Raw genomic sequence first — 23,199 nt, forward strand, 5'->3', positions numbered from 1 at the left:
ATGCTTGATACTTTGACACATATAAAACGAGTGTGATCTATGATCACAAACACTTTTGAGGCTTGTAGCCAAGCTGGAAATAAAGAAAAAAAAAAGAACTCGTGGCTCAGTGGTAACGTCCTCGTCTCACACTCCGGAGACCCTGGTTCGATTCCCACCCAGCCCATCTTGGAAGTTGCTTTTTATTTATGAAGTGCCTGCCGTGATTTATCGCTCACGGCCAACGCCGCGGACGCCGACACCGACGACACCGGCTTTTCTGCGACATGAGCTCCTTAACGCTATCGCGTTAACATTACTGTATAAAAAAAATTGGCAGTTCCGGAGGAAAGGCGGAGCACCGGTTGCGATAGCAAATTAATAGATAGCTGTGCGAAGTAACGATAGTTGTTTTATCGGCCGTATAAACTCGTAAACATTCGCTTACTAACTGAATTAACAATGATAGCATGTGTAAGCGTGACTCAACGAGAACGTAGAAACAGACACACAGAGACAGCGCTGTCTTTATGTGTCTGATTCCTTCTACGTCCTTGTTCAGTCGCGCTTACGCATTCTATCATGGATTCAAACCAACTAGCCCGCTACTGTGTTTTAACTGAATTAACCAGCACGGTGTCACGCGCGCAAAGGTAACACGAACACATCTCGCTCGATGAGCATGGAAACTCACTGTCAAAATTATGGAGTGTGGAATCGCGGCAACCCAAAGCGAATCGAACTTCATGCATCTCTGGCTTCTACGTGAACGAAAGCACAGCGCATACGAAGCTACTGGCACTACGTCCACTCTGCGAACATCGCAGATCGCTTCCAAGACACACGAGCACCGGCAACGCGTGCCTACGGCGTCTGCCAAAGGGGTCAACTACGGCGTCAGTGATTCCCGCGGCAACACCGCAGTAGACGCCGCGCTTGTCTCCAGTCTGTACGAAGCGGCGGGCGAGGAGGACATCGAGGCACCTTAGCAGCCGCCGGAGGAGAACGCCCCTCCTCCCTCGCCTCACCCCGCGGCCTCGCGCGCCACAGGAGAGGGTATGCATCCCAGCCGCATTCCTCGTTCGCGCACGCGAGGTTGAACCGCGTTCGCCGGCTCATCCTGGCACGCTTTCACTCGTACGGAACCTTACGGCGACGCCAATGGCAGAAATGCACCTGGACTGTCCATATACTTGCTATCGCAACATAATTTGAAAGAAAAAAACGTTGGTGCTAGCGAGTTTCGAAATTACGACACCATGCTCAGAAGCCGAATGTCCTACGGACTGTGCTGAACCAGCGCTTCCTAGAGAGCAGGACTGTGCGCTGCGCTTTATGACGTCATGCTATTTGGACCAAAATATCTATTGCCAAGCCCGACGTGACGAAAGCGGTACCGTCAAAATCACCGCGGCTTACTCGGGAGAGTCCCCATTAGATTCTGTGACAGTCGGGCAAGGTAGCATGACGTCACGGATCGATGTACAGCGGTCTTGTACTGTATAGGAGGCGGTGGCAAAGCGTCTCAACACGCTTGCTTGCCCACGGGGAGTTCAGCACTTGGAAGGACCACTCAACGGCATTCGATTGGACATTATGCTTTAGCATTCACAACTCATAGGAAGTACTCAGGCGTCCTCGGATTTTATGAGGATCGCAATTATATGGACACCCCACGCGCATTTCTTCCGTCGGCGTTGTCGTGGGCGTCGCTGTGAGGTTCTGTTATAAAGTCCAAGGGCGACCACACCGCCGCCGCGCGCCGTACGCTGTGTCCGCGATTGAAAGCATGCGAGGGGACACGACTGTCGCGGCTCAATCACGCCCGCGCGGAAGGGAGGAATGCGATGAGGAAGCGCGCCGTCGTCTCTCCCGCGCGTGGCACCCAACTTTGCGAGGCGCCGAGGGGAGGGAAGGAGGGCGGCGTTCTCTCCGGCTTCAACTGCGCATGTGGCAGCTACGCGCGGTCGTGCGGCCGTATCTTGAGAGCGATCTGCGTTGGGGCCACAGTCGGTACATTCATTCATTCATTCAGTAAACTTTATTTGCCGAAAGATGTCGCAGTCCGATGCCTGCGTCGCCGTTCAGGGTGGAGACAACCTTAATTAACGGCGCCGCCATATTGAAGCACACAGAATCGGCTGCGCTAGCGTTCGTAACGGCGCCGTTCATGCTCTCGGCGCACTTCGAGTGCTTTGATTTGAACAATCTTTTTATCAATATTGCACTGCGCATCTTTTTACTCATAATAGCCGTTTTAACATCCGAGGGTAGAAGACGTAATTGTACGAATCAATTTTAGGGCCCCGAGTGGTCGAGCTTGAACAATTAGTGTGCCGTCAGTTGACTATCATTTTAAACAGGCTATCATATTAAAGATCCGTTGCCCAGCAGGTGCTACCGCTCCATGCGAGTGGAAGAAATTTTTTTTTTCTACGTGGTTTTTGGTTTTTCAGTTCCTGCGCTATGATAACAGCCGCGCGTCATAAGCCGCTCGCGCGCGGCGGTTGGTTTCGCTTCGGTCGAGCGAGCTGTTTCCGTTTGTTTTGCTCGCAAAGACAACCTGTCTGCTTTTTAATCTTTCAAAGTGTAACTGCGAGTTCCTCGCCTGTTTATTGCCCACAGGGGTGCAATCACATCTGTTTACAGGCTGGCGCTGGTACATACAAACGATGCCGCGTATACCAACGTTGCCATTGCGCCTGCGTTTTCTTTCACGAGGCCCATGAAAACTGATTGCACCTCATTGGCGGTAGGATAAACCACTACTGCAAGTTTTCCACTCGTTTTATTTTTCTGACAGGCGCACAACCACCGAGCGTTCTTGCGTGCGCTCATATGCAGGCTTCGCTTGCGCTCTGGACATGGACACCGGTTGTTCTGCTACGATTCCTCCGTTTGTGAAGCGCATTTCTGCATATATTTTTCATTGTATTTATTTTATTCATGCCCATCTGTACTCATATATAGATCATGCTTGTACACCTACACAAAAAAGGGTGAATTTGAGGTCATTAAATAACTGCAGTAATTCTTTCCTAACAATTTTAAATCCGAAATAAAAGTAACAGACTGAAAATTTATGCTTTGTGAAAAACAATCAACCAGAAAAGGTTTAGTAAAAAGCTGTAGTTTTGACGATGCCTGTGCATGCAATTCCTATTTTGCCTGCAAAATTGGGTGGTGATGGGCTAGGATGTTGAAAATAACTGCTCCCTAAAGGTTGAGCTTCTAGTGCTGCAGAACAATATGTAACCTAGCTTGTCAACCTCACCCCTTACAGACAGCAAAGGCAACAAAACAAAAAAAGAACAGTGCAAATTATTTATTTAATGTCAAGTGCAGTCGACCATGAAAAAACGCAAACTACAACACAAGTAAGCAAGACAGAGGGACAGATAAGTGGGGTACGCACAGGGGGTTTAACCTTAAAAGGAAAACATAAAAACAAAGCATGGAAAAAGATGCCAATCTCCACATAAGCGAGCTAGACATAGGGGCAAAAAGTTGCTACGTGCACTGTGGTGTTACCTTTGCAACAAACATGAAAACAAAGCATGAAGAAAGATGCAAACTACAAAATAAGCCAGCAAGTCAGTGGTAAAAAAGCAGCTATTTACGGAGTGGTGTAAGATTTAAAGCAAGATACTCTACGACAAGTTCACGCCAGCCACAGTCTTGCTGTCATAACCGTCGTCTGAATCATCAGGCTCGTTCAGCCAGCGGAGGTAGATACGCAGTCGCATGACAACAAAACGGCACATCAGTTTTCTCATAACGCTTGGGTGGTCAGCGCATTCACTAGGTGGCAGAGAAACTGATCGCTCAATAAGGCTCGTCAATGTATTGATTGGGTGATCCAAATGACAAACATCATTTTCCTGTGAAAATTTCTTAAAGACACATTCACAGGAAGAAACAAAGCGCAACACCGTATGGCTTACATACGCCAAATTTCTAGAACCTTGATTGTACTCCTTGAGCTGTAGAAGAGCATGCTCATCGGACGCCTCATCAGCAATCAGGGTCTCAGTACAGGTGGAGCATAGTTTGTTAGTAGATATAAAAGACTTCACCAAATACCCTGCCAAGTGAGCAATGATGTCATTTTCTACAAGAGACAATGGCTCGCCCTCTGTGCATTCATCATCGTACGAGGGTTCTTGAAATTCTTTCTGCACTTCTTGAATCTCTGCAGAGAAGAAATCCACTAAGTAGTTGCTGTCGTCAGCTTCATAACCAGAGTTCTTAGGTACTTTGAGGAACTGGCTAACTGACACAATTCTGAGCGCATTTTTGACATCATATGCACTGGGCACGGGAGAAATCATCCTGATGACCGAAAACAAGTTCTCCAGGCAATCTTGGGCCAATCGTCCTGTCAAGAAGAATGCATAGCCACATTTGTTTAGCAGAAATTCATGCAGTTGAAGCACTACAGCAGTGGACATTAGCACCCCTGCCTGGCATGGCTTCCAGACCTTTTTGATGCCAATGCCTAAGCTCTCAATGACTTCAACAGCGAGTTTCAGCGTTGCAATAGCCTCTTCATATTTGCTTTCATTTGATAAGCTCAGAGCAACAACAGGGTGCCGTGCAGACATGATTGTGTACCACTTGAAAATTCACAAAACCAGGCTGTTGTTTCAGCCTCGGGCGGCAGCTTCATACCCTCTACAAAGTACTGTTACGTTTCGCCTACGACGCGCGGTTTAGCCGGCGCGACTGCAACAAAGCGGCAGACATTTTGGCCCATTCGGCGTCGCCGCTACGCTCCCCGCCAAGCGCGTCCAGGCATGTTCCGATGCCACGTGTCTTCATGTGCGTGTGTGAGTGTATGTGCCATTGTGCCCGACCGGCGGCGATACGACAGCAGGGGTCACCTTCTCCTCCCAGCCATTGTGCCCGACCGGAGGCGATACGACAGTAGGAGTTACCTTCTCCTCCCAGCCATTGTGCCCGACCGGAGGCGATACGACAGTAGGAGTCACCTTCTCCTCCCAGTCTTTGTGCCCGACCGGCAGCGCTACGACAGTATGCGTCACCTTATCCCATTGTACAATCACGTGCTCGTCTATTGAGGGGTTCCTTCTTGCCCTCAACTGCGAGAGTATAAAAACAGCTGCCCCCGGACGCCAAAAGGAGGGCTCCGATTTCTTCTGTTGAGTAAAGTGCTCTCCCGTCTCTCTACTTCGGTCAACCTGACCGCCAACTCTTTGCGATGTTAAAATAAACAAGTTGTTTTGTTGTTACCAGTCGACTCATGCTTTGCCGGGACCTTCGGATGCTTCCAGTTGTACGCCAGGCCGCCAGGCCAACGCTACCCTTGGGGCTTGCGACCCAGGTGCAACAACGGGCGTCAGCGCCGAGTTCCCAACAGGTCGTACCATCGGTGCGACCACAACAACCGTTGCCATCGGTGGGATTCAAACAACTGTCTGCCAGCGGTGAGATCGCGACAACGGAGGCCAGCAGCGAAGAGATGCAGTTGACTGTATGCTGAGCAGCTCAACAACGATCCGGGAGCAGTGCAACGAGCCCTGTGTGATGACTGGTTGCCTGCAGCGGAACGACTGCGCTGAACTCTTGGCTGCGAGGTTTGGTGAGTGCGGGACTTTCTTCTTCTGAGCTTTGCCAGGCTTTTGTTAGTGTCAGAAACAGAGCTGGTAATTGTGGTTGTCGTTGCTGCCGGGTTAGTTTGCGGCAAGACAATAGTAAGCAGTAGAGAAAGCAGCATTCAGAGCAGCCATGGATTTGAAGTCGTTGCGCAAACCGAAATTGCTGGAGCTTGCAAGAGAGTTGGGTCTGGATGTCTCAGACAAACTCAGAAAACCTGAACTGCTAAAGGCTATTCTTGAGTTAGAAGCTGAGGATGACGAGCTGTCGGAATGCCTTGAGACCATTGAGGAGAGGGAGACTGCAAAAAGACAGGAGCGCGAACTTAAAGAGCAAAAAGAAAAAGAAGAGCGCGAACTTAAAGAACAGAAAGAAAAAGAAGAGCGTGAACGTAAAGAACAGAAAGAGCGAGAGCAACAAGAGCGCGACCGTCAACACGCTTTGGAAATGAAGCGTCTTGAGGTAGAGATGGAACGCGCTCGTAATGGAAGTCAGGCACACGGTGCAGGAGAACGCGTATTGTTCAAAATGACTGACCTGATGCGGCCGTTTAAGCTTGGAGAGGACATTGGTTTGTTCCTGGTTAACTTTGAGCGAACGTGCGAGAAGCAGGGGTTCTCTCGGGAAACGTGGCCACAGCGCTTGCTCACTTTGTTACCCGGCGAGGCGGCCGACGTAGTCGCTCGCTTGGATAGAGAGGAGGCAGAGGATTTCGACAAAGTGAAATCGAGTCTGCTAAAGAAGTACCGGCTGTCAGCGGAGGCGTTCCGTCGGAAGTTTCGGGAAAATGAGAAAGGCAAAAGTGAGTCATATACAGAGTTTGCGTACAGGCTTATGTCAAACATGCAGGAGTGGCTCAAAGAAGAGAAAGCGTTTGGTGACCACGATAAAGTTCTGCAGTGTTTCGGGCTAGAACAGTTTTATAGTCGGTTACCTGAGAACGTGCGGTACTGGGTCTTGGATAGGCCAGACGTTTGTACGGTGGCTAAAGCCGCTGAGCTAGCCGAGGAGTTTGTGACGCGTCGGGCTCGCGGAGCTAAGGACGGTCAAAAGGGTGAATTTGGCTCGAAGTTTGAGAGGCCGAAGTTCACACCCATGAGATTAAAGGGGAACACACGTAGTGCGGATGCGAGTGAAAGCAGTCCGACAGAACGTAAGGAGACGGCGGCAGCCAAACGCAGAAAGCGGTTCGAGATGAGGCAAGCGCGCGTTTGTTATACGTGCCAGAAGCCGGGTCACTTTTCGGCGCAGTGTCCGGAAACAAAACCAAAAGTTGTGTTTTTGTCAATATGCAGCACTGACGAGAACATGAAGCTTCTCGAGCCTTACATGCGAGACCTCCTCGTGAACGGGAAAGAGTGCCGAGTGCTTCGCGATTCCGCAGCTACGATGGATGTAGTTCACCCGTCTTACGTAGAACCCCATATGTTCACGGGAGAGTGCGCATGGATCAAGCAAGCCGTGGAAGCTCATAGCGTGTGTCTGCCGGTAGCAAAAGTGCTTATTGAAGGACCTTTCGGAGCGCTTGAGACGGAGGCGGCAGTGTCATCTATGCTGCCCCCCCAGTACCCGTACCTATTTTCGAACAGGTCCGATCACCTCCTGCGCGAGAAGGGGCTTTTGTTTGGTGAAGCTAGTGTTCAGGCCTTAACCAGATCGAAGGTTCGGGAGCTCGCTGCAAAGGCGGTAGTTGCGGGGCCGACGTTATCAAACAATGAAAAAGGGTCAGAGGCGCAGCAAGCTGATATTCAGAGCACGCCTGAACTGAATAAAATTGAGTCTGTAACGTTAAAGGCACCAGATACCGGAGAGGAAATTGCCGATGCTGGAAAGTTAGAAGAGGTATCTGCAGATTTGCTCATCGCGCCTACGTCAGACGGACTTAATAGGTTGCTAAAAGTCAGCCGGTCGGCTTTGATAGCCGAGCAAAAGAAGGATGGTAGCCTAGAAAACATACGCTGCAATGTCAAGGAAGGTATCGCCAGGAAAAATGCGCGTTTTGTGGAAAGAGGTGGAGTCCTGTACCGGAAGTATCTAGACCGCAGAGGAGTGGAGTTCGATCAGCTGATCGTTCCTCAATGCTATCGTCAGGATCTGTTGCGCTTGTCGCATGGGGGTTCGTGGTCCGGACACCTAGGAGTTAAGAAAACTAAGGACCGTCTCTTGCAAGAGTACTATTGGCCAGGGTGTTTTCGGGACGCAGACCATTTCGTGAGGACATGTGACACTTGTCAGCGGGTGGGCAAACCAGGGGACAAATCAAGGGCGCCGTTGAGATTGGTACCTATCATTACGGAGCCTTTTAGACGGCTCGTTATTGATACAGTGGGACCTCTGCCGGTAACAGCCACGGGGTACAGACACATTTTGACTGTGATCTGCCCAGCGACAAAGTTCCCTGAAGCAGTGCCGCTTAAAGAACTCAGCTCAGTGGAGATAGTCAATGCACTACTGTCCATATTTGCGCGAGATGGTTTTCCTGCGGAAATCCAATCAGATCAGGGCACAGTGTTTACTAGCGCTTTGACGACAACTTTTCTCGAAAGGTGTGGGGTAAAGCTGCTACACAGCTCAGTGTACCACCCACAGTCGAATTCCGTTGAGAAGCTCCACTCCGTCATGAAGCGCGTGTTGAGAGCCTTGTGTTTTGAACATCAAACTGACTGGGAGCTGTGTCTGCCTGGGGTGATGTTTGCATTAAGGACCGCGCCGCATGCGGCTACGAGGTTTTCGCCAGCTGAGCTGGTGTACGGTCGCTCGCTTCGGTCTCCGCTTCGCATGCTTCGAGAATCGTGGGAAGGCAGGGGCGACGACCCAGTCGTGGTGGAGTACGTGCTTAAGCTCCTCGAACGCTTAAGAAGGGCACAGGAGTTGTCAGGTGAAGCAATGGAAAAGGCCCAGCAGAGGGCCAAGGTTTATTATGATCGGACCGCCAGGGCCCGTCGTTTTGAGGTGGGCGATGAGGTCATGATATTGCGCACATCGCTAAACAACAAACTAGACGTGCAGTGGGAGGGCCCAGCACGAATTGTTCAGAAACTGTCGGACGTTAACTACGTGGTGAGTCTGCCAGGAAAGCGGAAAGCACAGCAAGTTTACCACTGTAATCTGCTCAAACCCTATAAACAACGGGAAGCAGTGGTGTGCATGATGGTAAACGTTCCTGAAGAGCTTCCGGTCGAGCTTCCGGGACTAGGCTCAGTGACGAACAGGGAAGACACCGGTCAAGTCATTAGTGACCTTATCAGTAAAGCACCGCTGTCGCCTGAGCAGAAAACCCAACTACACCAGCTCTTACAAGAGTTTCAAGGTCTGTTCTCTGAGAGGCCTGGTAGGACTTCTGTACTTACTCATGATATAGAACTTACCTCCCCAGAGCCAGTACGATCCAAGGCGTATCGGGTGTCACCCCGCCAGAGCGATATTATGGAGGCTGAGGTAAAGAAAATGCTACAGCTCGGTGTTATTGAGGCAGGTGAGAGTGATTATACCTCCCCTTTGATTTTAGTTGAGGTACCGGGCAAGGAACCTCGTCCTTGCGTCGACTACCGCAGGCTTAATTCCATCACTAAGGATCAAATTTATCCGATCCCTAACATCGAGGAGCGCCTTGAGAAAGTTAGTAGCGCTCAGTTTATTTCCACCCTAGATCTTGTCAGGGGTTATTGGCAGGTTCCACTTACAGAAGAGGCTAGTAGGTATGCGGCGTTCATTTCACCAATGGGAACATTCCGTCCTAAAGTATTGAGTTTTGGTTTGAAGAACGCGCCATACTGTTTTTCAAGCCTCATGGATAAAGTGTTGCGGGGACAGCAAGAATTCGCTTTACCGTATCTAGACGACGTAGCGATATTCTCCGCATCCTGGTCTGAGCATATGGCACACTTGCGGGCAGTGCTAACCCGCCTGCGCGAAGCGGGCTTGACAGTAAAGGCTCCTAAGTGCCAGTTAGCACAGGCCGAGGTTGTCTACCTCGGTCACGTTATTGGTCAGGGTCGTTGCCGCCCCTCTGAAATAAAGGTGGCCGCTGTGCGAGACTTCCCGCAACCGCGCACGAAGACCGATATTCGGTCGTTCTTAGGTGTCGCCGGCTACTATCAGAGGTACATCCCTAGGTACTCTGATATCGCGGCTCCCCTGACGGATGCTCTAAGAAAAACAGAGCCTCAAACAGTCGTCTGGGACGAGACAAAGGAAAGAGCTTTTAGCGCCCTAAAGAGTGCCCTAACAAGCCAGCCTGTGCTACGATCGCCAGACTATACAAAAGGGTTCGTTGTTCATTGCGATGCTAGTGAGCGAGGCATGGGCGTTGTACTGTGCCAACGGGAAAATGGAGAAGTAGAACACCCCGTCCTGTATGCTAGTCGTAAGCTGACCAGTCGTGAGCAGGCGTATAGCGCCACCGAGAAAGAGTGTGCATGTCTCGTGTGGGCCGTTCAGAAATTGTCATGCTATCTAGCCGGCTCGAGGTTTATCATTGAGACGGATCACTGCCCTCTCCAATGGCTGCAGACCATCTCTCCCAAAAATGGCCGCCTCCTGCGCTGGAGCCTCGCTTTGCAACAATATTCCTTTGAGGTGCGTTACAAAAAGGGGAGTCTCAACGGTAACGCCGATGGCTTAAGTCAAAGCCCCTAACGTAGGAATCAGCCTCAAAATTGTTTGTTACTGATGTTTTTCTTCCTGAGGCAGGATTTTTTAACATATTGCTTTTGTTTAGTGTTTCAAAGTGATGATATGCTTTCTAGTGCAATTTTCCAATTTGTGGACGCGTTCTGAGTGATGCTAGACTACTGTAAGGAACTAGGCAGTGGTATAAAAGGGGAAAGAGCCTGGCAGGGCTTAGTGAGGGTTGTGCCGTGCTTGCTGACTGAGCGGTTGAGTTTCAGCGTAGTTCTAACGCTTGCCGGGAACGAGAACAAGAATGTGAACTCTCCCGAAGTCACTTTGCAGTGTCCTGTGCGAACCTGAACGAGAGAACGAGGCCTTCTCTGTGCGCTGCGCTCAAGAAACGTCGAGGGACGCCCGACTTCGGTTATGAGCATCATCGAGCGACATCCCTCCGGACAGCGGATGCAGTCCCCTGTCCATCGGGATCTCCTTCCCCCGGCGGGGCGGTCTGTTCCGTTTCGCCTACGACGCGCGGTTTAGCCGGCGCGACTGCAACAAAGCGGCAGACATTTTGGCCCATTCGGCGTCGCCGCTACGCTCCCCGCCAAGCGCGTCCAGGCATGTTCCGATGCCACGTGTCTTCATGTGCGTGTGTGAGTGTATGTGCCATTGTGCCCGACCGGCGGCGATACGACAGCAGGGGTCACCTTCTCCTCCCAGCCATTGTGCCCGACCGGAGGCGATACGACAGTAGGAGTTACCTTCTCCTCCCAGCCATTGTGCCCGACCGGAGGCGATACGACAGTAGGAGTCACCTTCTCCTCCCAGTCTTTGTGCCCGACCGGCAGCGCTACGACAGTATGCGTCACCTTATCCCATTGTACAATCACGTGCTCGTCTATTGAGGGGTTCCTTCTTGCCCTCAACTGCGAGAGTATAAAAACAGCTGCCCCCGGACGCCAAAAGGAGGGCTCCGATTTCTTCTGTTGAGTAAAGTGCTCTCCCGTCTCTCTGCTTCGGTCAACCTGACCGCCAACTCTTTGCGATGTTAAAATAAACAAGTTGTTTTGTTGTTACCAGTCGACTCATGCTTTGCCGGGACCTTCGGATGCTTCCAGTTGTACGCCAGGCCGCCAGGCCAACGCTACCCTTGGGGCTTGCGACCCAGGTGCAACAACGGGCGTCAGCGCCGAGTTCCCAACAGGTCGTACCATCGGTGCGACCACAACAACCGTTGCCATCGGTGGGATTCAAACAGTACCTTATAGCTGCAGGTGCTTCCCGGAATAACTGAACAGCTACCCTTACCTTCATCTTTGTGAAGTGGCCGTTGGAAATGTGCACGGTACTCAGGTTAGGTGCCACCTTCAGTTGTTCTGAGTCCATCTTTAGGTCTGCTTCTATGTACTCAATCGACACGTCACTGCTGCGTAAATTGTACTTTGCCACTATTTCTTCACTAAGGTTCATGGGATCTTTTCGCACGAGGTGCCCTCTAATATTCTTTAGTACATGTGAAGGATCCGGCATAAAAAACAATGACATAGAATTGTCACCAGGGTGGGGAACAGTGCATCTAGTGTCAGAGTAGCGGGAGCTTGACAGGTTTAAGCTCCGCCACATAGCACGGTTGGAGCTCCCCATGTCGCATGTCACGCACAGCACACGCAAAGAAATGTCTGCACAAAGGTTGATTAAATGGACGACAAAGTCTCTCAGCTTCTCTCCATTGACAAAAGCACCTGTGTAGTGATAAGCAATCACCTGCTTTCAGCGGGTGTTTAGGCCCCCAACCATAAAGACGAGTACATGGTTTGCTGCTCGGTCGGTTTCAGGGAGCGTCACCTTGCCAAGGAAGCCGTCACCACTGCGGTCTAGCTCGACACCCTTGCGCATCTCCATTTCATCGAGAAATATGACGCAGTCTTTTTCAATGTTTGACATTGCGGCCACTTTCACTTTCATCATATTTACTAGATCAATCAAAACGCCGGGCTTAAATGATAGGTGCTGCAGTCGTCTGCAGTGTTCTTCGTGAGGGAAGAGAATTGCCCTGTTCTAAAAGTAAGTCGTAGCCTGCAGAGCCACAAGCAAATTTGAGTTGCAGCGCTTTCTTTATGGTTTCTGCACTCCATGCACTGCCTTTCCGGCTCTTTCTCTTCAAGGCAGCCTTCTGGTCCTCGTTCAAGAAATCCAGATTTTTGGTCAGCGTTGAGAGGTCTTTTTCTAACCGCTTTGTTTTCCTGGCAGCAGTCTTTAACTTCTTTTTTGATGTCGACAAGTTTTCTTGCAAATCAGTGTTTTTCTTTTTCGCATCTTGCAGGGCCTTTCGTAGCTCATATACAGAGAGCGAAGAAATATCTTCATTGCTCTCATGCTCGACTGCATTTTCTTCGAAAGAAGAGGTACTATCTCGACTCAGTTCTGCGGAGTCTTCTTAGTCAGCGTCTGTAGCAAGTGTTGAGGAGGACTTGGTGCCTTCCTCGCCAGCAGGTCCACATTCGGCAGTTCGTCTCATAGGGAGTTTCCTTCGTTTAGGTTGAGCTGAATAATAAAAATAAAAAAGACATGTCTCAATGCTTATTGAAATAACTGCAAATCGCGGAAATAATGCGCTCCCACTACAATTATTACTCAGGTCTAAAGTCGAACAGGGTGGGCAGAGCTGTAGACTTTAACAGGCGGCGTCCATCCTGCCGATTTTTCTCAAACTGGTCCTCTTCAAAGTGGAGCTAAAAAAATAAATAAAACACCAAATGCGATTATTCACGTTTGTTAGGGCTGATACAAAAATACTTGTAAAAAATAACCAGTTATTTAAGGTGCTTGACAGAAAATGTTCATAAAAAATGTTGCTGTATTACCGAACCTCGCAGGTTTCCAAACAACGCGCAGGCTACGACGGACGCCGAGCCAGAAAGCTCAGGAAAAATTTGACCCATAATGTGCGTTAGCTGCACGTTTACATGAGTACATCCTGCTTAGGTATTTAGCTCCGTCACGGAATAGCAACCACGATCGGGAACGAACATGCAGCGATAAGGTCTGCTTACGAACAGCGTAGTGCAAATATGCCCGCGGTCATAACATCGGCTACGTCGTTTTCGAATAGCACCGATGCAATTATATACCAATAAGCCGCAATTATCTATTGAGATCTCAAAGAAAACCGCAGGGCTTCGAGTGGCACCAGCACAACAGCCGCACTCTCCAGATGAAGCAGTGTGTGGCTTCAGTAGCAAATAACGAGCACTCAACTTTTGGTTCGTCTATTTTAGCTTAACGTAAAAGTAACTCTGCTGTCTAAACAATAGCGACGCGAACTTTGCAAAGGAGACGCCAGTGTTTTCTGTGAAAATATAAAACAGGTGTGCGACGTTACGATTTTTTGCTAGTGTTAAATATTCCGCGAATCAAAATCACCCTCGTCCGACTCTATAATCAGGGCACTACTCGCGTAGAATAGCTAAGTTCAAAACGAAAAACACGCTCGCGCCCGTACGTATGCGCGTACCTATACGCTGCCTATGCAACAGCGGCGCACACGAGTTTGCTTTAATTGCAAAATACGGACCAATAAGACTTAACTGTTCTGCAACTCACCTCGCAGATATATGAGCTGTCAGTTGCGTTCCACCGATCCCGCTTTACTTGAGCTTCCCATTTCTTTCTTCGCTGCGAGTCCAGGGGGAAGCAAAAACAACGCAGGCCTTTACGTGTTGACCCGGAGCACATTGGCACACAACAGCCCGTCATGATGGCTCAGTGGACTTGACAAGCTTGTCAGTCATACAGTCGAACACTGTTAAACAAGTTGAACCACCAGCGAGTGCCTCGAACAACGCAAGCTCAGCGGTTAGCACCGATCAACTGCGACCACTCTGACCGGCCGCCGTGATTCAATATGGCGTCGCAGCGAGAAAGAGGCGGCGTGGGAGTGGTCAAAGAATGGCACCACCCTGAACGGCGGCGCTGGCATCGAGGCACCCTAGGTCGGGGCCCTCAGTCCAGGACTCCGTTGGCTTTTGCTGCCCGCCGAACCGGTTGGATGAGGGCTAGTTACTCTCCTGGGTCAGGGCTGGCGAGTAGTACCTACCACTGCTCCTTATTAAGGCTGTATCAGCTCGTCGGCGGCTCGTAGCTTTGGGCGTACTGCATGTCCTCGGCGCTCGCTTTGCGTTGAAGCGATATACAGCACAAATGTCACTTCGCTCCTTGCTGCTGCGCGTTTCCACACGCCAACGCTTTGACAGGGAGCGTCCGCAGTCATCGAGTTTTACGTGCTCATATTTGCTGTGCTTGCTGACACCATGCTTATTAATTTAGTTAGCAAGCAAATGTGTACAAGTTGATACGGCCGATAAAAGTACCGTCCTCACTTCATATGGCTGTCTGTTAATTTGCTATAGCAATGGATGCTTCGCCTTTGGGCGAAAATTCATATTTATTTAATGATTCTTATTAATATTACTACTCTTATTATACTCAAGCCAACGTATAAAGGTGCAGCTACTGCTAGGCATTTGCGATGTGTTGCGTGAGCGCATGCGCAGAACTAAGGTAATGTGGAACGGTCCAAGTATTAATTTCAGCATTAAACGGTGTCGCAGCGAACAGGTTGCAGTGCTGGGTTCGGCAGTGACACCAACCGACCCGTTTCGAAACCATAGTCGCCCCTTCACTGCCGCTCTCCCTCTCCAGGCCATCTCCGCGCCCCGTCCCTGCGGTTTCTTGCGTTTCTTATGTTGTGATCATCGCTTCGGCTGTCGCTGCTTTGCAGCAGTGCGAGCAGCCCGCATAGTCTTTGGCAGGACATCTATTCGTGATATGCAGCCGCTGAATGTTGTACGTGTTAGCCGCAGCATTTTGCCAATAAAGTGTGCTAACTCTACGTTCTTCTCGTTCTTCGAGGTGTGCGCTTTGACTAAAGCAACACATAAAATAAAACATCAGTTAGTCCCATTTCGTTCAATTTACGTATTTCCGCAAAGAAGGTACATGTGTCATTCCCCATTTTCACGTATGCAGCTAAATAAAAAAAGTTAGTGATGCTTCACTTTGCGAACGCGAGTTACGCGTAAGCGCATGCATATGCGCACACGAAGCTATCAGCCATCGGTGCGCTTAGACGCCTATAGACTGTCCGCGTCGGAGATGGCTTTCAAGATACGGCTCGCACGGCCACACCATACGCAGCTGCCGCCGCAGTAGGATTGCCCTCCCCCCCCCCCCCCGTCACGTGGGAAGATGGCGCGCTTGTTCCTCGCTTTCCTTTCTGGCACGTGTCAGATTGAGAGGGCAAACCATTGCGCCATCCGCCTACCGTCTTCCTCCCCGACGCTTCGCCTCTGTTCTCCTTACCCGCTTCGCTCATCGCCCCATTAGAGTTTCCTCTAGGTGGGGTTTCTTCGCCGCGCGCTCAGTGTACCCCTTCGTACTTTCCTCGGTGCGCGATTCTCTTCACCTCCAGGCGCCTCCCTCCTCCGGCTTTCGCCTCCTTCGTGACTTCAAGCTCAGCTTCATGATTCCAGTGGTGAGCCACTTATACTCTCGCGCAAAAAGACAATTTCTGTCTGCAAGATATGTCGACCTCAAAAGAGAGTCGAAGTGAAGCAGCTGGACGCGCAAGAACTCCCACCGGAATCAATGCCACTGGGCTTTAGAAGCTTTCAGCTGCAGCCATACAGATTAGGCTGCCAGTCGCTGCGTCATTTTGAATAAACATTACGAGCCTTTATCCGCTTCAGCAATCGTCAGTTACCCGCATACTGCGACTGCTGATGCCTGCCTATGCCTGCGCGTTTCCTCACCTTATCACCCCTCCGACTCTATTTCATTCATTTTCAACTGCGCTTACTTCCCATTGCTTACTTTACCAGACGATCGGTTACCGGTTCCACAAATCACGCGACTTGGTTAAGAGGAAGCTTTAGCTAGGGCCCAACTCCGACGCCACCTATTCAAATAACGTAAAAACGCAGAAATGCCTTTTCGTTGTAACGCTTGGACCCATTTTAATCAAAACTGTTGAATATGAGAGATGAAGTTAGATTTTAGTGTCTATTGAAGCGAAATTTTGATTTAGGGGTTGAACGTTGTTGGGGAAATTGCCAAACGTCGGTGTGTGAAAAAATAGACCAACGCAGTTTACAAATCCGTAAGTCTGCACTAAGAACAGATATCGCCGTTCTGTAAACTATATCCGTTAGAACATCAAAAGCGAACAAATTTTATACACTATTTATATCATACGAGAATTTGTTACAGCGTTTACAAAGGTTTTTCAAAAGTCCTAATCGCATATTAGTGGCCAATTTAGGAGCCATGTATCATAGATCGATTTTGCACTCGTCTAGTACACTATTAGATGCAATTTACAACATTCTTGTATAACTTTTCATTGTTCAGTTACAATGTATAAACTCGGTAGTGCCGTTTTCTAAAAAAAATTTCGATTTTCAACAATTTTTATACAAGGATCGGCGGTCAAAATCTAAGATCCCCTTGCACCAGTCGCTAGATTCTACCTTTATCGCTTAAATGTAATGATCTTCATAAAGTTTGGTGCAGTGTTTGCACAGGAAAACTAGTTCTCCTGCCCCATGTATTTAGATAGGAGGCCCCGAGTCAAAGCTTCCTCTGAAATCAACTTTCTTCCTCTTAATTAAAATAAAATATCGGTGGCATACATTGGTCTCTGTTCCGTACTACCGTCTTGTTGCACCTTGTCTTTGCATAACAGTTCTCCGTTCCATCTCTTTTTGCGCGGTCATTAACTTCTGTTGATTTTTTAGCCCGACCTTCGCGTCCCGTTACAGCTTTTAATTGGCCCCCTCACCCGGTTTATGCGGCGTGAGCAAAAAAGTGCGGTGCGTTAGGTCGCACAGTGAGGCTGGCATCTGCAACGTAGTACACTGATGTACTCACAGACAGGAGCCAATATTTAAAACAATATCCCATGCGTGTTTCTTGGTTCTCGCGGAAGCCACTCGCTCCTCCAGTGGAAATGACGTCACAGGCGTGGCGCTTCTCCGTCAAAGGTGTCAGCCTCTGCAGCGCGCAAATAGCCAGCAGCAGCGCACACTCGCGGACTGCTGTGAAACGCATAGCGCATAATACCACATCCTACCGCTTCGCAAGTAGGGAATGAACAAAAAAGAAAGAGGCTAAAGTCACGGCGTAAACGTGATGTAGGCCTTCGGCTACCATATGGGAGAGGAACATATCGCTTGCGGGTGCTGGTCAAAGCAATGGGAGACAGAGCCTCCGCTACCATTAAGGACAGCTCGCTGCCTCGCACTATGGCGTCGAAACGTTCCTTTCGATTCTATCTCGGCTACCACTAAATGTCCTTTGAAATTGCTTAATTCAAAATGTTGCCTGCACGGCACAAGTTTTACAATATACAACCAAAATTTCAAACGGGTCCTGCAGATGGGGTCACCTTAGGAAGTTGCCGTTCATGACTTGAACGTGCCTGCCAAATACTATCACGCCCATTCTCCTTGCCGCAGTTGATGTTCGGTCCTCCTCTCCACCTCCCCCCCTTTCCCCAGCATCTTGCTGGTCTATAAGTGTCGGACATTGCCTCACCTTTCTACCGGAGTCCGTGAGCGGCGGTAACTCCGGCACCGCAACCACCACTTTAGCGGGCTCGGGCACGGAAAACCGTGCAGGTACGGCAGGCGTCGGTCCCGTTTCGACATTAGGCCCTGTTTGCTCGGCTTCACACGCGTCTTCCAGACGCGCTGGAGCGTCGATCACTGCTGCTGCGTGCGAAGCCGGTCGTGTGGAGCGCAGTCGATTTGCAGAATCCGCTCGTGTAGGACGCGAGGGTGCCGCAGCCGGTGCACTCCTGTTCACCATGCCAACAGAGTACTCGCGTAGTAGCGTACGCTCGGCCCGGTGGTGGCTGCTGTACGGCTGGGCGACCTGCATCATCACGTCAACACGCCAGCATGTCTGTCAGACTGCGTGATAATAATAAAGAAAAGCCAGCTGACCTCGTTTTTCGCTTTGTCAACGTTGGCTCACACCATTTCTGATTGGTATAGCACATTTAAATTTCATTTCACTTCATTTTGTTTCACCCAAGGGGGTGGCACGTAGAAAGGTTTAGTAGTATTGCTTATAAAAGGTTTGTGCTTACTCGCTCACTCTCTCTCGCTGGCAACAGCAACTGCCCATCACAGCTGCTTGCTTTTCTATTGCTAGTGAAGCTGCCTGCTGTACCTTCGGCACAAAAAAACTGCATACTTCTTTGTGTATCTTGAAAGACCATCATCATCATAATCTTAATAATGTCCACTGCAGGACGACGGCCTCTCGCAGCAGTTCCCGTTTGCTCGTTTGCGCCAGCTGATTCCATCTCATGCCTGCAAATTTTCCGAACTCTAGAAATCCGATATTGCAACTATCGGACAAAGGCACACCCCAAGGCTCAGTAATTCCGCGTCTCCTCTTTGACATAGCGATGAGGCAGCTGCCTAAAGAGTTCAATAAAATGGAGGGACTAAATCCTGCCTTTTACGCCGACGACATCACACTATCGACAAGAGCCTCAAGCATCGGCAAGCAGCAGGACGTTTTGAAAACAGCAGTTTACCGCATCGAACGATATCTCTGCACATGCGGCCTACACTGTGCCCCAGAGAAATCCGAACTCCTCCTACTCAAAGCGGGTACCCGAGGCGGACCACCCGCCTACGAGATACCTGACCCAAACATTACAGTAAACGCAAATGAATTCACGAAAGAGCACTCCATACGTATCCTCGGTCTCGTCATACACAAGGACGGATCAGGGACTGCGGCAGCTCCCTAGCTGCAGAGATGGCTCAACCAAGTGACGCATCTCATCAAAAGCATTGCCAATGAACGGCACGGTCTCAAGAAAAAAGGCACGCTACAATTCTACAAGCACTCCTCACCACTCGTATAGTCTACGGAACTACCTAGCTGGCCCCAAAGAGTGCTCAAGTAAAAAAGCTTAAGATTATCTTACGCAAATACATTAAAACAACTCTAAGGATTCCCGCCGCAGCGTCCACAACACTACTCCTCAAATTTGACCTCCACAACACTTAGGAGGAGCTCGCTGAAGCGTATAAAACCAGTGAAATTGAATGGCTGAAATGAATCTTGAGTGACACAACCATCCTACGAGGTCTTGGCTACAGAGTAGACCTCATGGCAACGTCTGACCGGAAGGTCGGCATCTCGACGCATATCAGAGACTCCATCACAATAGCCCTATTACCGCAGAACATGCACCCCACACAACACGAATGAAGAAGACAGGCAAGCACAAGAGCGCTTCACAACAAATACTCTGCAGAGCCAAACACACGATATACGGATACCTCCAAGTACCGAAATCTCGCCGCCTACGCAGTAAGCTCCACAAACTAGCAAGAAGAAAAGCCTCTGCTACTATTCTAATACAAAACCCCGTTATAGCCGACGAAGTGGCTGTCGCGCTAGCCATATCAACGCACACCAACACCACCATCATACTAAGCGTCTCCAACTCAGCATGCCGCAGCTCCCAGAAATGTCGCATGTCCACGATCGCGTTTAAAACCATGCAAAATATCTCAAAACAGAAGCAACGTTCAGAGACATTTCGTCGTCTGGACCCCGGGTCCTGAACTCTTGGCGAGAACGGGCGCATACCGCAGCCCGATATCAAACAAGCCAGGCCTTCCTGCAAGCGGGGACTCGTAAGGTGACGAGGCCTGAGGACAGCCCCAGGAAACATTTTAGATACCCTATAACATTACCAACTAGAAAGAAGCGAATATCCATCACTTCATCCCAAACTCAGCAGGGAAGAGACGGTCGCCCTTCGGCGCCTCCAGACTAAAACTTAAGTGCAAAGCATTGTATTTCACAGGTTGCACACTCCGCCACATGGCGGGCTAGTGTCTGCGCCACCCAGTATCTAACAACCAAGCGGACACCACGGAAAACGAGGGAGAAGTCTAAGAGGACCGCGATGATCCGTGGGAGGCTTCGCTCGCAGCCCAAGACATGCAAGGTCAGTGCATCCTGGTGAACCAGGCACGGGAAGCAGCGATCACCAACGACGTTCTGCACTAAGGGAGCCAGTCACTTTAGGGGAAGTTATAAGAGCTTCTTCACACTGATTCTTTCTCTCTCTCTCTCTCTCATCACACGACTTAGTTCTCTGCCATCCTAGAGTGCGCTTCCCTTCCCTCGACAGAAGAATAAAAATGCGTTGGAGCGCATATCACAGGCATTACCAAATCTTGATTGGCAGCTTGTGGCTGTCTGTGAAACAAAAATGTGCAATCTTTATAGTGTTCTCGGGCTAACATATGGGGCAGAAAGGGTTAAAAAGAAACTTGAGAGAAATTTAAGGATCGTGCAGTGAAGCGATAGAACGAAAAATGTTAGGCGTAACCTTACAAGACACGAAGAAAACGATGATAGAGCAAACGGCAGTAGCTGATATTCTGACATTAGGAGGAAAAAACGGATTTGGGCAGGCCACGTAATGGGCAGGGCGGATAATCGGCTGGTGGTCTGCTGAAGTTACAGAAGGGGTGCACGTCTTGCCGCGTAACGGGAACCTGCGGCAGTCATACACTATGTCCATACTGCTGGACAGCAACAAAAGGTGTAATACGGGTGTCCCAAGGCTGGTTCACCTTGAGGCTGGTGAGCATCTCGGCCAGGTTGTCGATGTCCGTGGAGGACGACGAGCTCTGGTCCACTTGCACTTCCTTGGTATGACCGTTCGGTGTCGTACTCCGAGAGCCTGTATAAGAAGAAGCGCGCAGAACTGCTCATTTTCTACTTCCGGGGAAGCGGTGTATGACGGCAGTATGTGCTCTGCACCACAAACGTAAAAAGCAGTCCCATCGGCAGCGTTAATAAAAAAAAGTCGTAGTTTCACCCGAAAGGCAAAACACCGATTGCGACAGCAAATTAGCAGATAGCTATACGAAGTAAAGATATTGTTATATCGGCTGTACGAACTTGTAAACATTCACTTACCAACTAAATTAACAATAGCATCATATGTAAGCGGGACTGAACGAGGACGAATAAAGAAACAGATACACAGAGACAGCGCTGTCTCTGGATGCCTCTTCCTTTCTGCGTCCTTGCTCAGTCGCGCTTAAACATTCTATCATGGATTCAAACCAACTAGCCCGCCAACGCATTTCAATTGAATTAACAAGCACGGTAGACGTGAACACATCTCGCTCGACGAGCGCGGAAACTCGCTGTCAGAATGCTGGAGTGAGGAATCCCCGCAGCAGCAGTGATCGAATTGACCTTCGTGTATCTCTCGCTTGCGAACTGAACGTCGAAATCACAGCGGATACGAAGCTACCGTCACTACGCGCACTCGCTTAGATCGCTTAGATGATGTGGCCCGAGCGGGCGCGCGCTTTGTCCATGTCGCAGATCGCTTTCGAGATACGGCGCCCGCATGGCTGTGCCGTTAAACGCGCCGTAAGCAGCAGCCGCCGGAGAATAACGCCCCCCCTCTCCCTCCATCCCTCGCCTCAACCCCGTGCTTCGCACGTTACAGGAGAGGAAGCGCTGCCTGCCGGCCTTCCTCTCTCGCACACGCCAGATTCAGCCGCGCTCGCCGGCTCACCCTCGCAATCTTTCACTCGCAGATACAGCATACGACGCGCAGCGACGATTTTAACGCCCATGCACTTTATACGGCACCTCACGGCGACGGCGACGCAGACGGCAGAAATGCGCCTGGAGTGTCCATATAATTGCTATCGCGATAAAAGGGCAGTTTCACGCGAAGGGCGAAGCACTGGCTTCAATAGCAAGGTTCATGTTGCACTTGAACTTCTCGGACGTTGTTGTAACTAACCACAAGTCCCACTGATACGGAGTTGACATACGCGAATGCGCGAACATTTCTGGCACACTTAAAAGCTTTACCACGCCGTATAGGGCCTGTAATGACATCGCAAAAGCGCCACTGCGCTGCACGTAAAACGACGAGCCAGTCCAAGCACATAACTTTCAGGTTTGGGCACTGATACTATTTTGCACCTTTAATATGTATCAGTCTGAAACGATTTAGGATAAAGGGCATACACTGTGAATCATATGTCTTGTGATGTTTGCTTGCAGCATGCCATTCTCAATATTATGAGGAATAATTTAGTCAGCCATGCAAGATTTTCTCTAAGCAACTTTCGTGATTGAATAGTGTAGCTATGCAACCTGGATATACGGGATCTACAAGGGCGAATTCGAAAGTAATTGCGCCAATTAGCCAAATTACGGATGTAAATATGAAGTCTACGTATCTACTTGAACCGGACCGGCTTTACCTGTCAGTAGCTTAACGGCATGGTACTGCCGTCAGTTGTTGAATATGGCGGTTGTGCTTCACATGTCCATGGCGTACAAGCAACGAAGTGTATACGTTTTCTATGGAGCAAGGGACGAACGCCCTTCGAAATCTACAGGGAAATGCAGCTCACGTATGCGGAAAGTGTTTTCGTTCCGCTGAAGAAGTTCCTGGCCGGACAGCGATTTATTTGCAACGATGAAGCCAAGATAGCAGCCCGACGGTGGTTCCACAGTCAGTCGGCTGAATTTTATCACAGGGGCATTTCAAGTTCACCGCTGCGATGGGGCTGATATCTGAACTGGTGTCGGGACTATACGAAAAAAAAAAAAAATAACTCAGTGCCCTTGCACTCTCTGAAGGATGACTAGCGAAGCTGTGTATGTGGGGCTGGCCCTTAATGGCGAACTGCACCTCCGCGGCAGGTCGGCCCGGCATTTCACTATCATCGGGATCGGCCCACGTATTGTGAGTGCTTAACGCCTGCGTCACCTGCGCTGCGGGTCGGCCCGGCATTGCGCAATCTTCGGTATCGGCCGACGTATGGGGAGTGCTTAACCCCCTGCTTCACCTCCGCCGCGGGTCGGGCCGATATTGCACTATCTTCGGGATCTGCCCACGTATGGGGAGTGCTT

The 23,199-nt window shown here is 49.9% G+C and overlaps 1 protein-coding gene across 1 annotated transcript in view; it reads right to left on the reverse strand.

Moving 5' to 3' along the window:
• The window catches only part of LOC142578349 (uncharacterized), a 43,062-nt gene that overhangs the window by 12,666 nt on the left and 7,197 nt on the right, over positions 1 to 23,199 (reverse strand). Inside the window, exons 4-5 of the mRNA XM_075687746.1 lie at positions 20,880 to 20,989; positions 17,800 to 18,138 (exon numbers count right to left, since the gene is read on the reverse strand). Of these exons, the coding sequence (XP_075543861.1) occupies positions 17,800 to 18,138; positions 20,880 to 20,989 (449 nt within the window). The remainder of the gene's footprint in view (positions 1 to 17,799; positions 18,139 to 20,879; positions 20,990 to 23,199) is intronic.

This window comes from Dermacentor variabilis, chromosome 4 (assembly GCF_050947875.1).
Source record: "Dermacentor variabilis isolate Ectoservices chromosome 4, ASM5094787v1, whole genome shotgun sequence".
NCBI classification, from domain to species: domain Eukaryota; kingdom Metazoa; phylum Arthropoda; class Arachnida; order Ixodida; family Ixodidae; genus Dermacentor; species Dermacentor variabilis.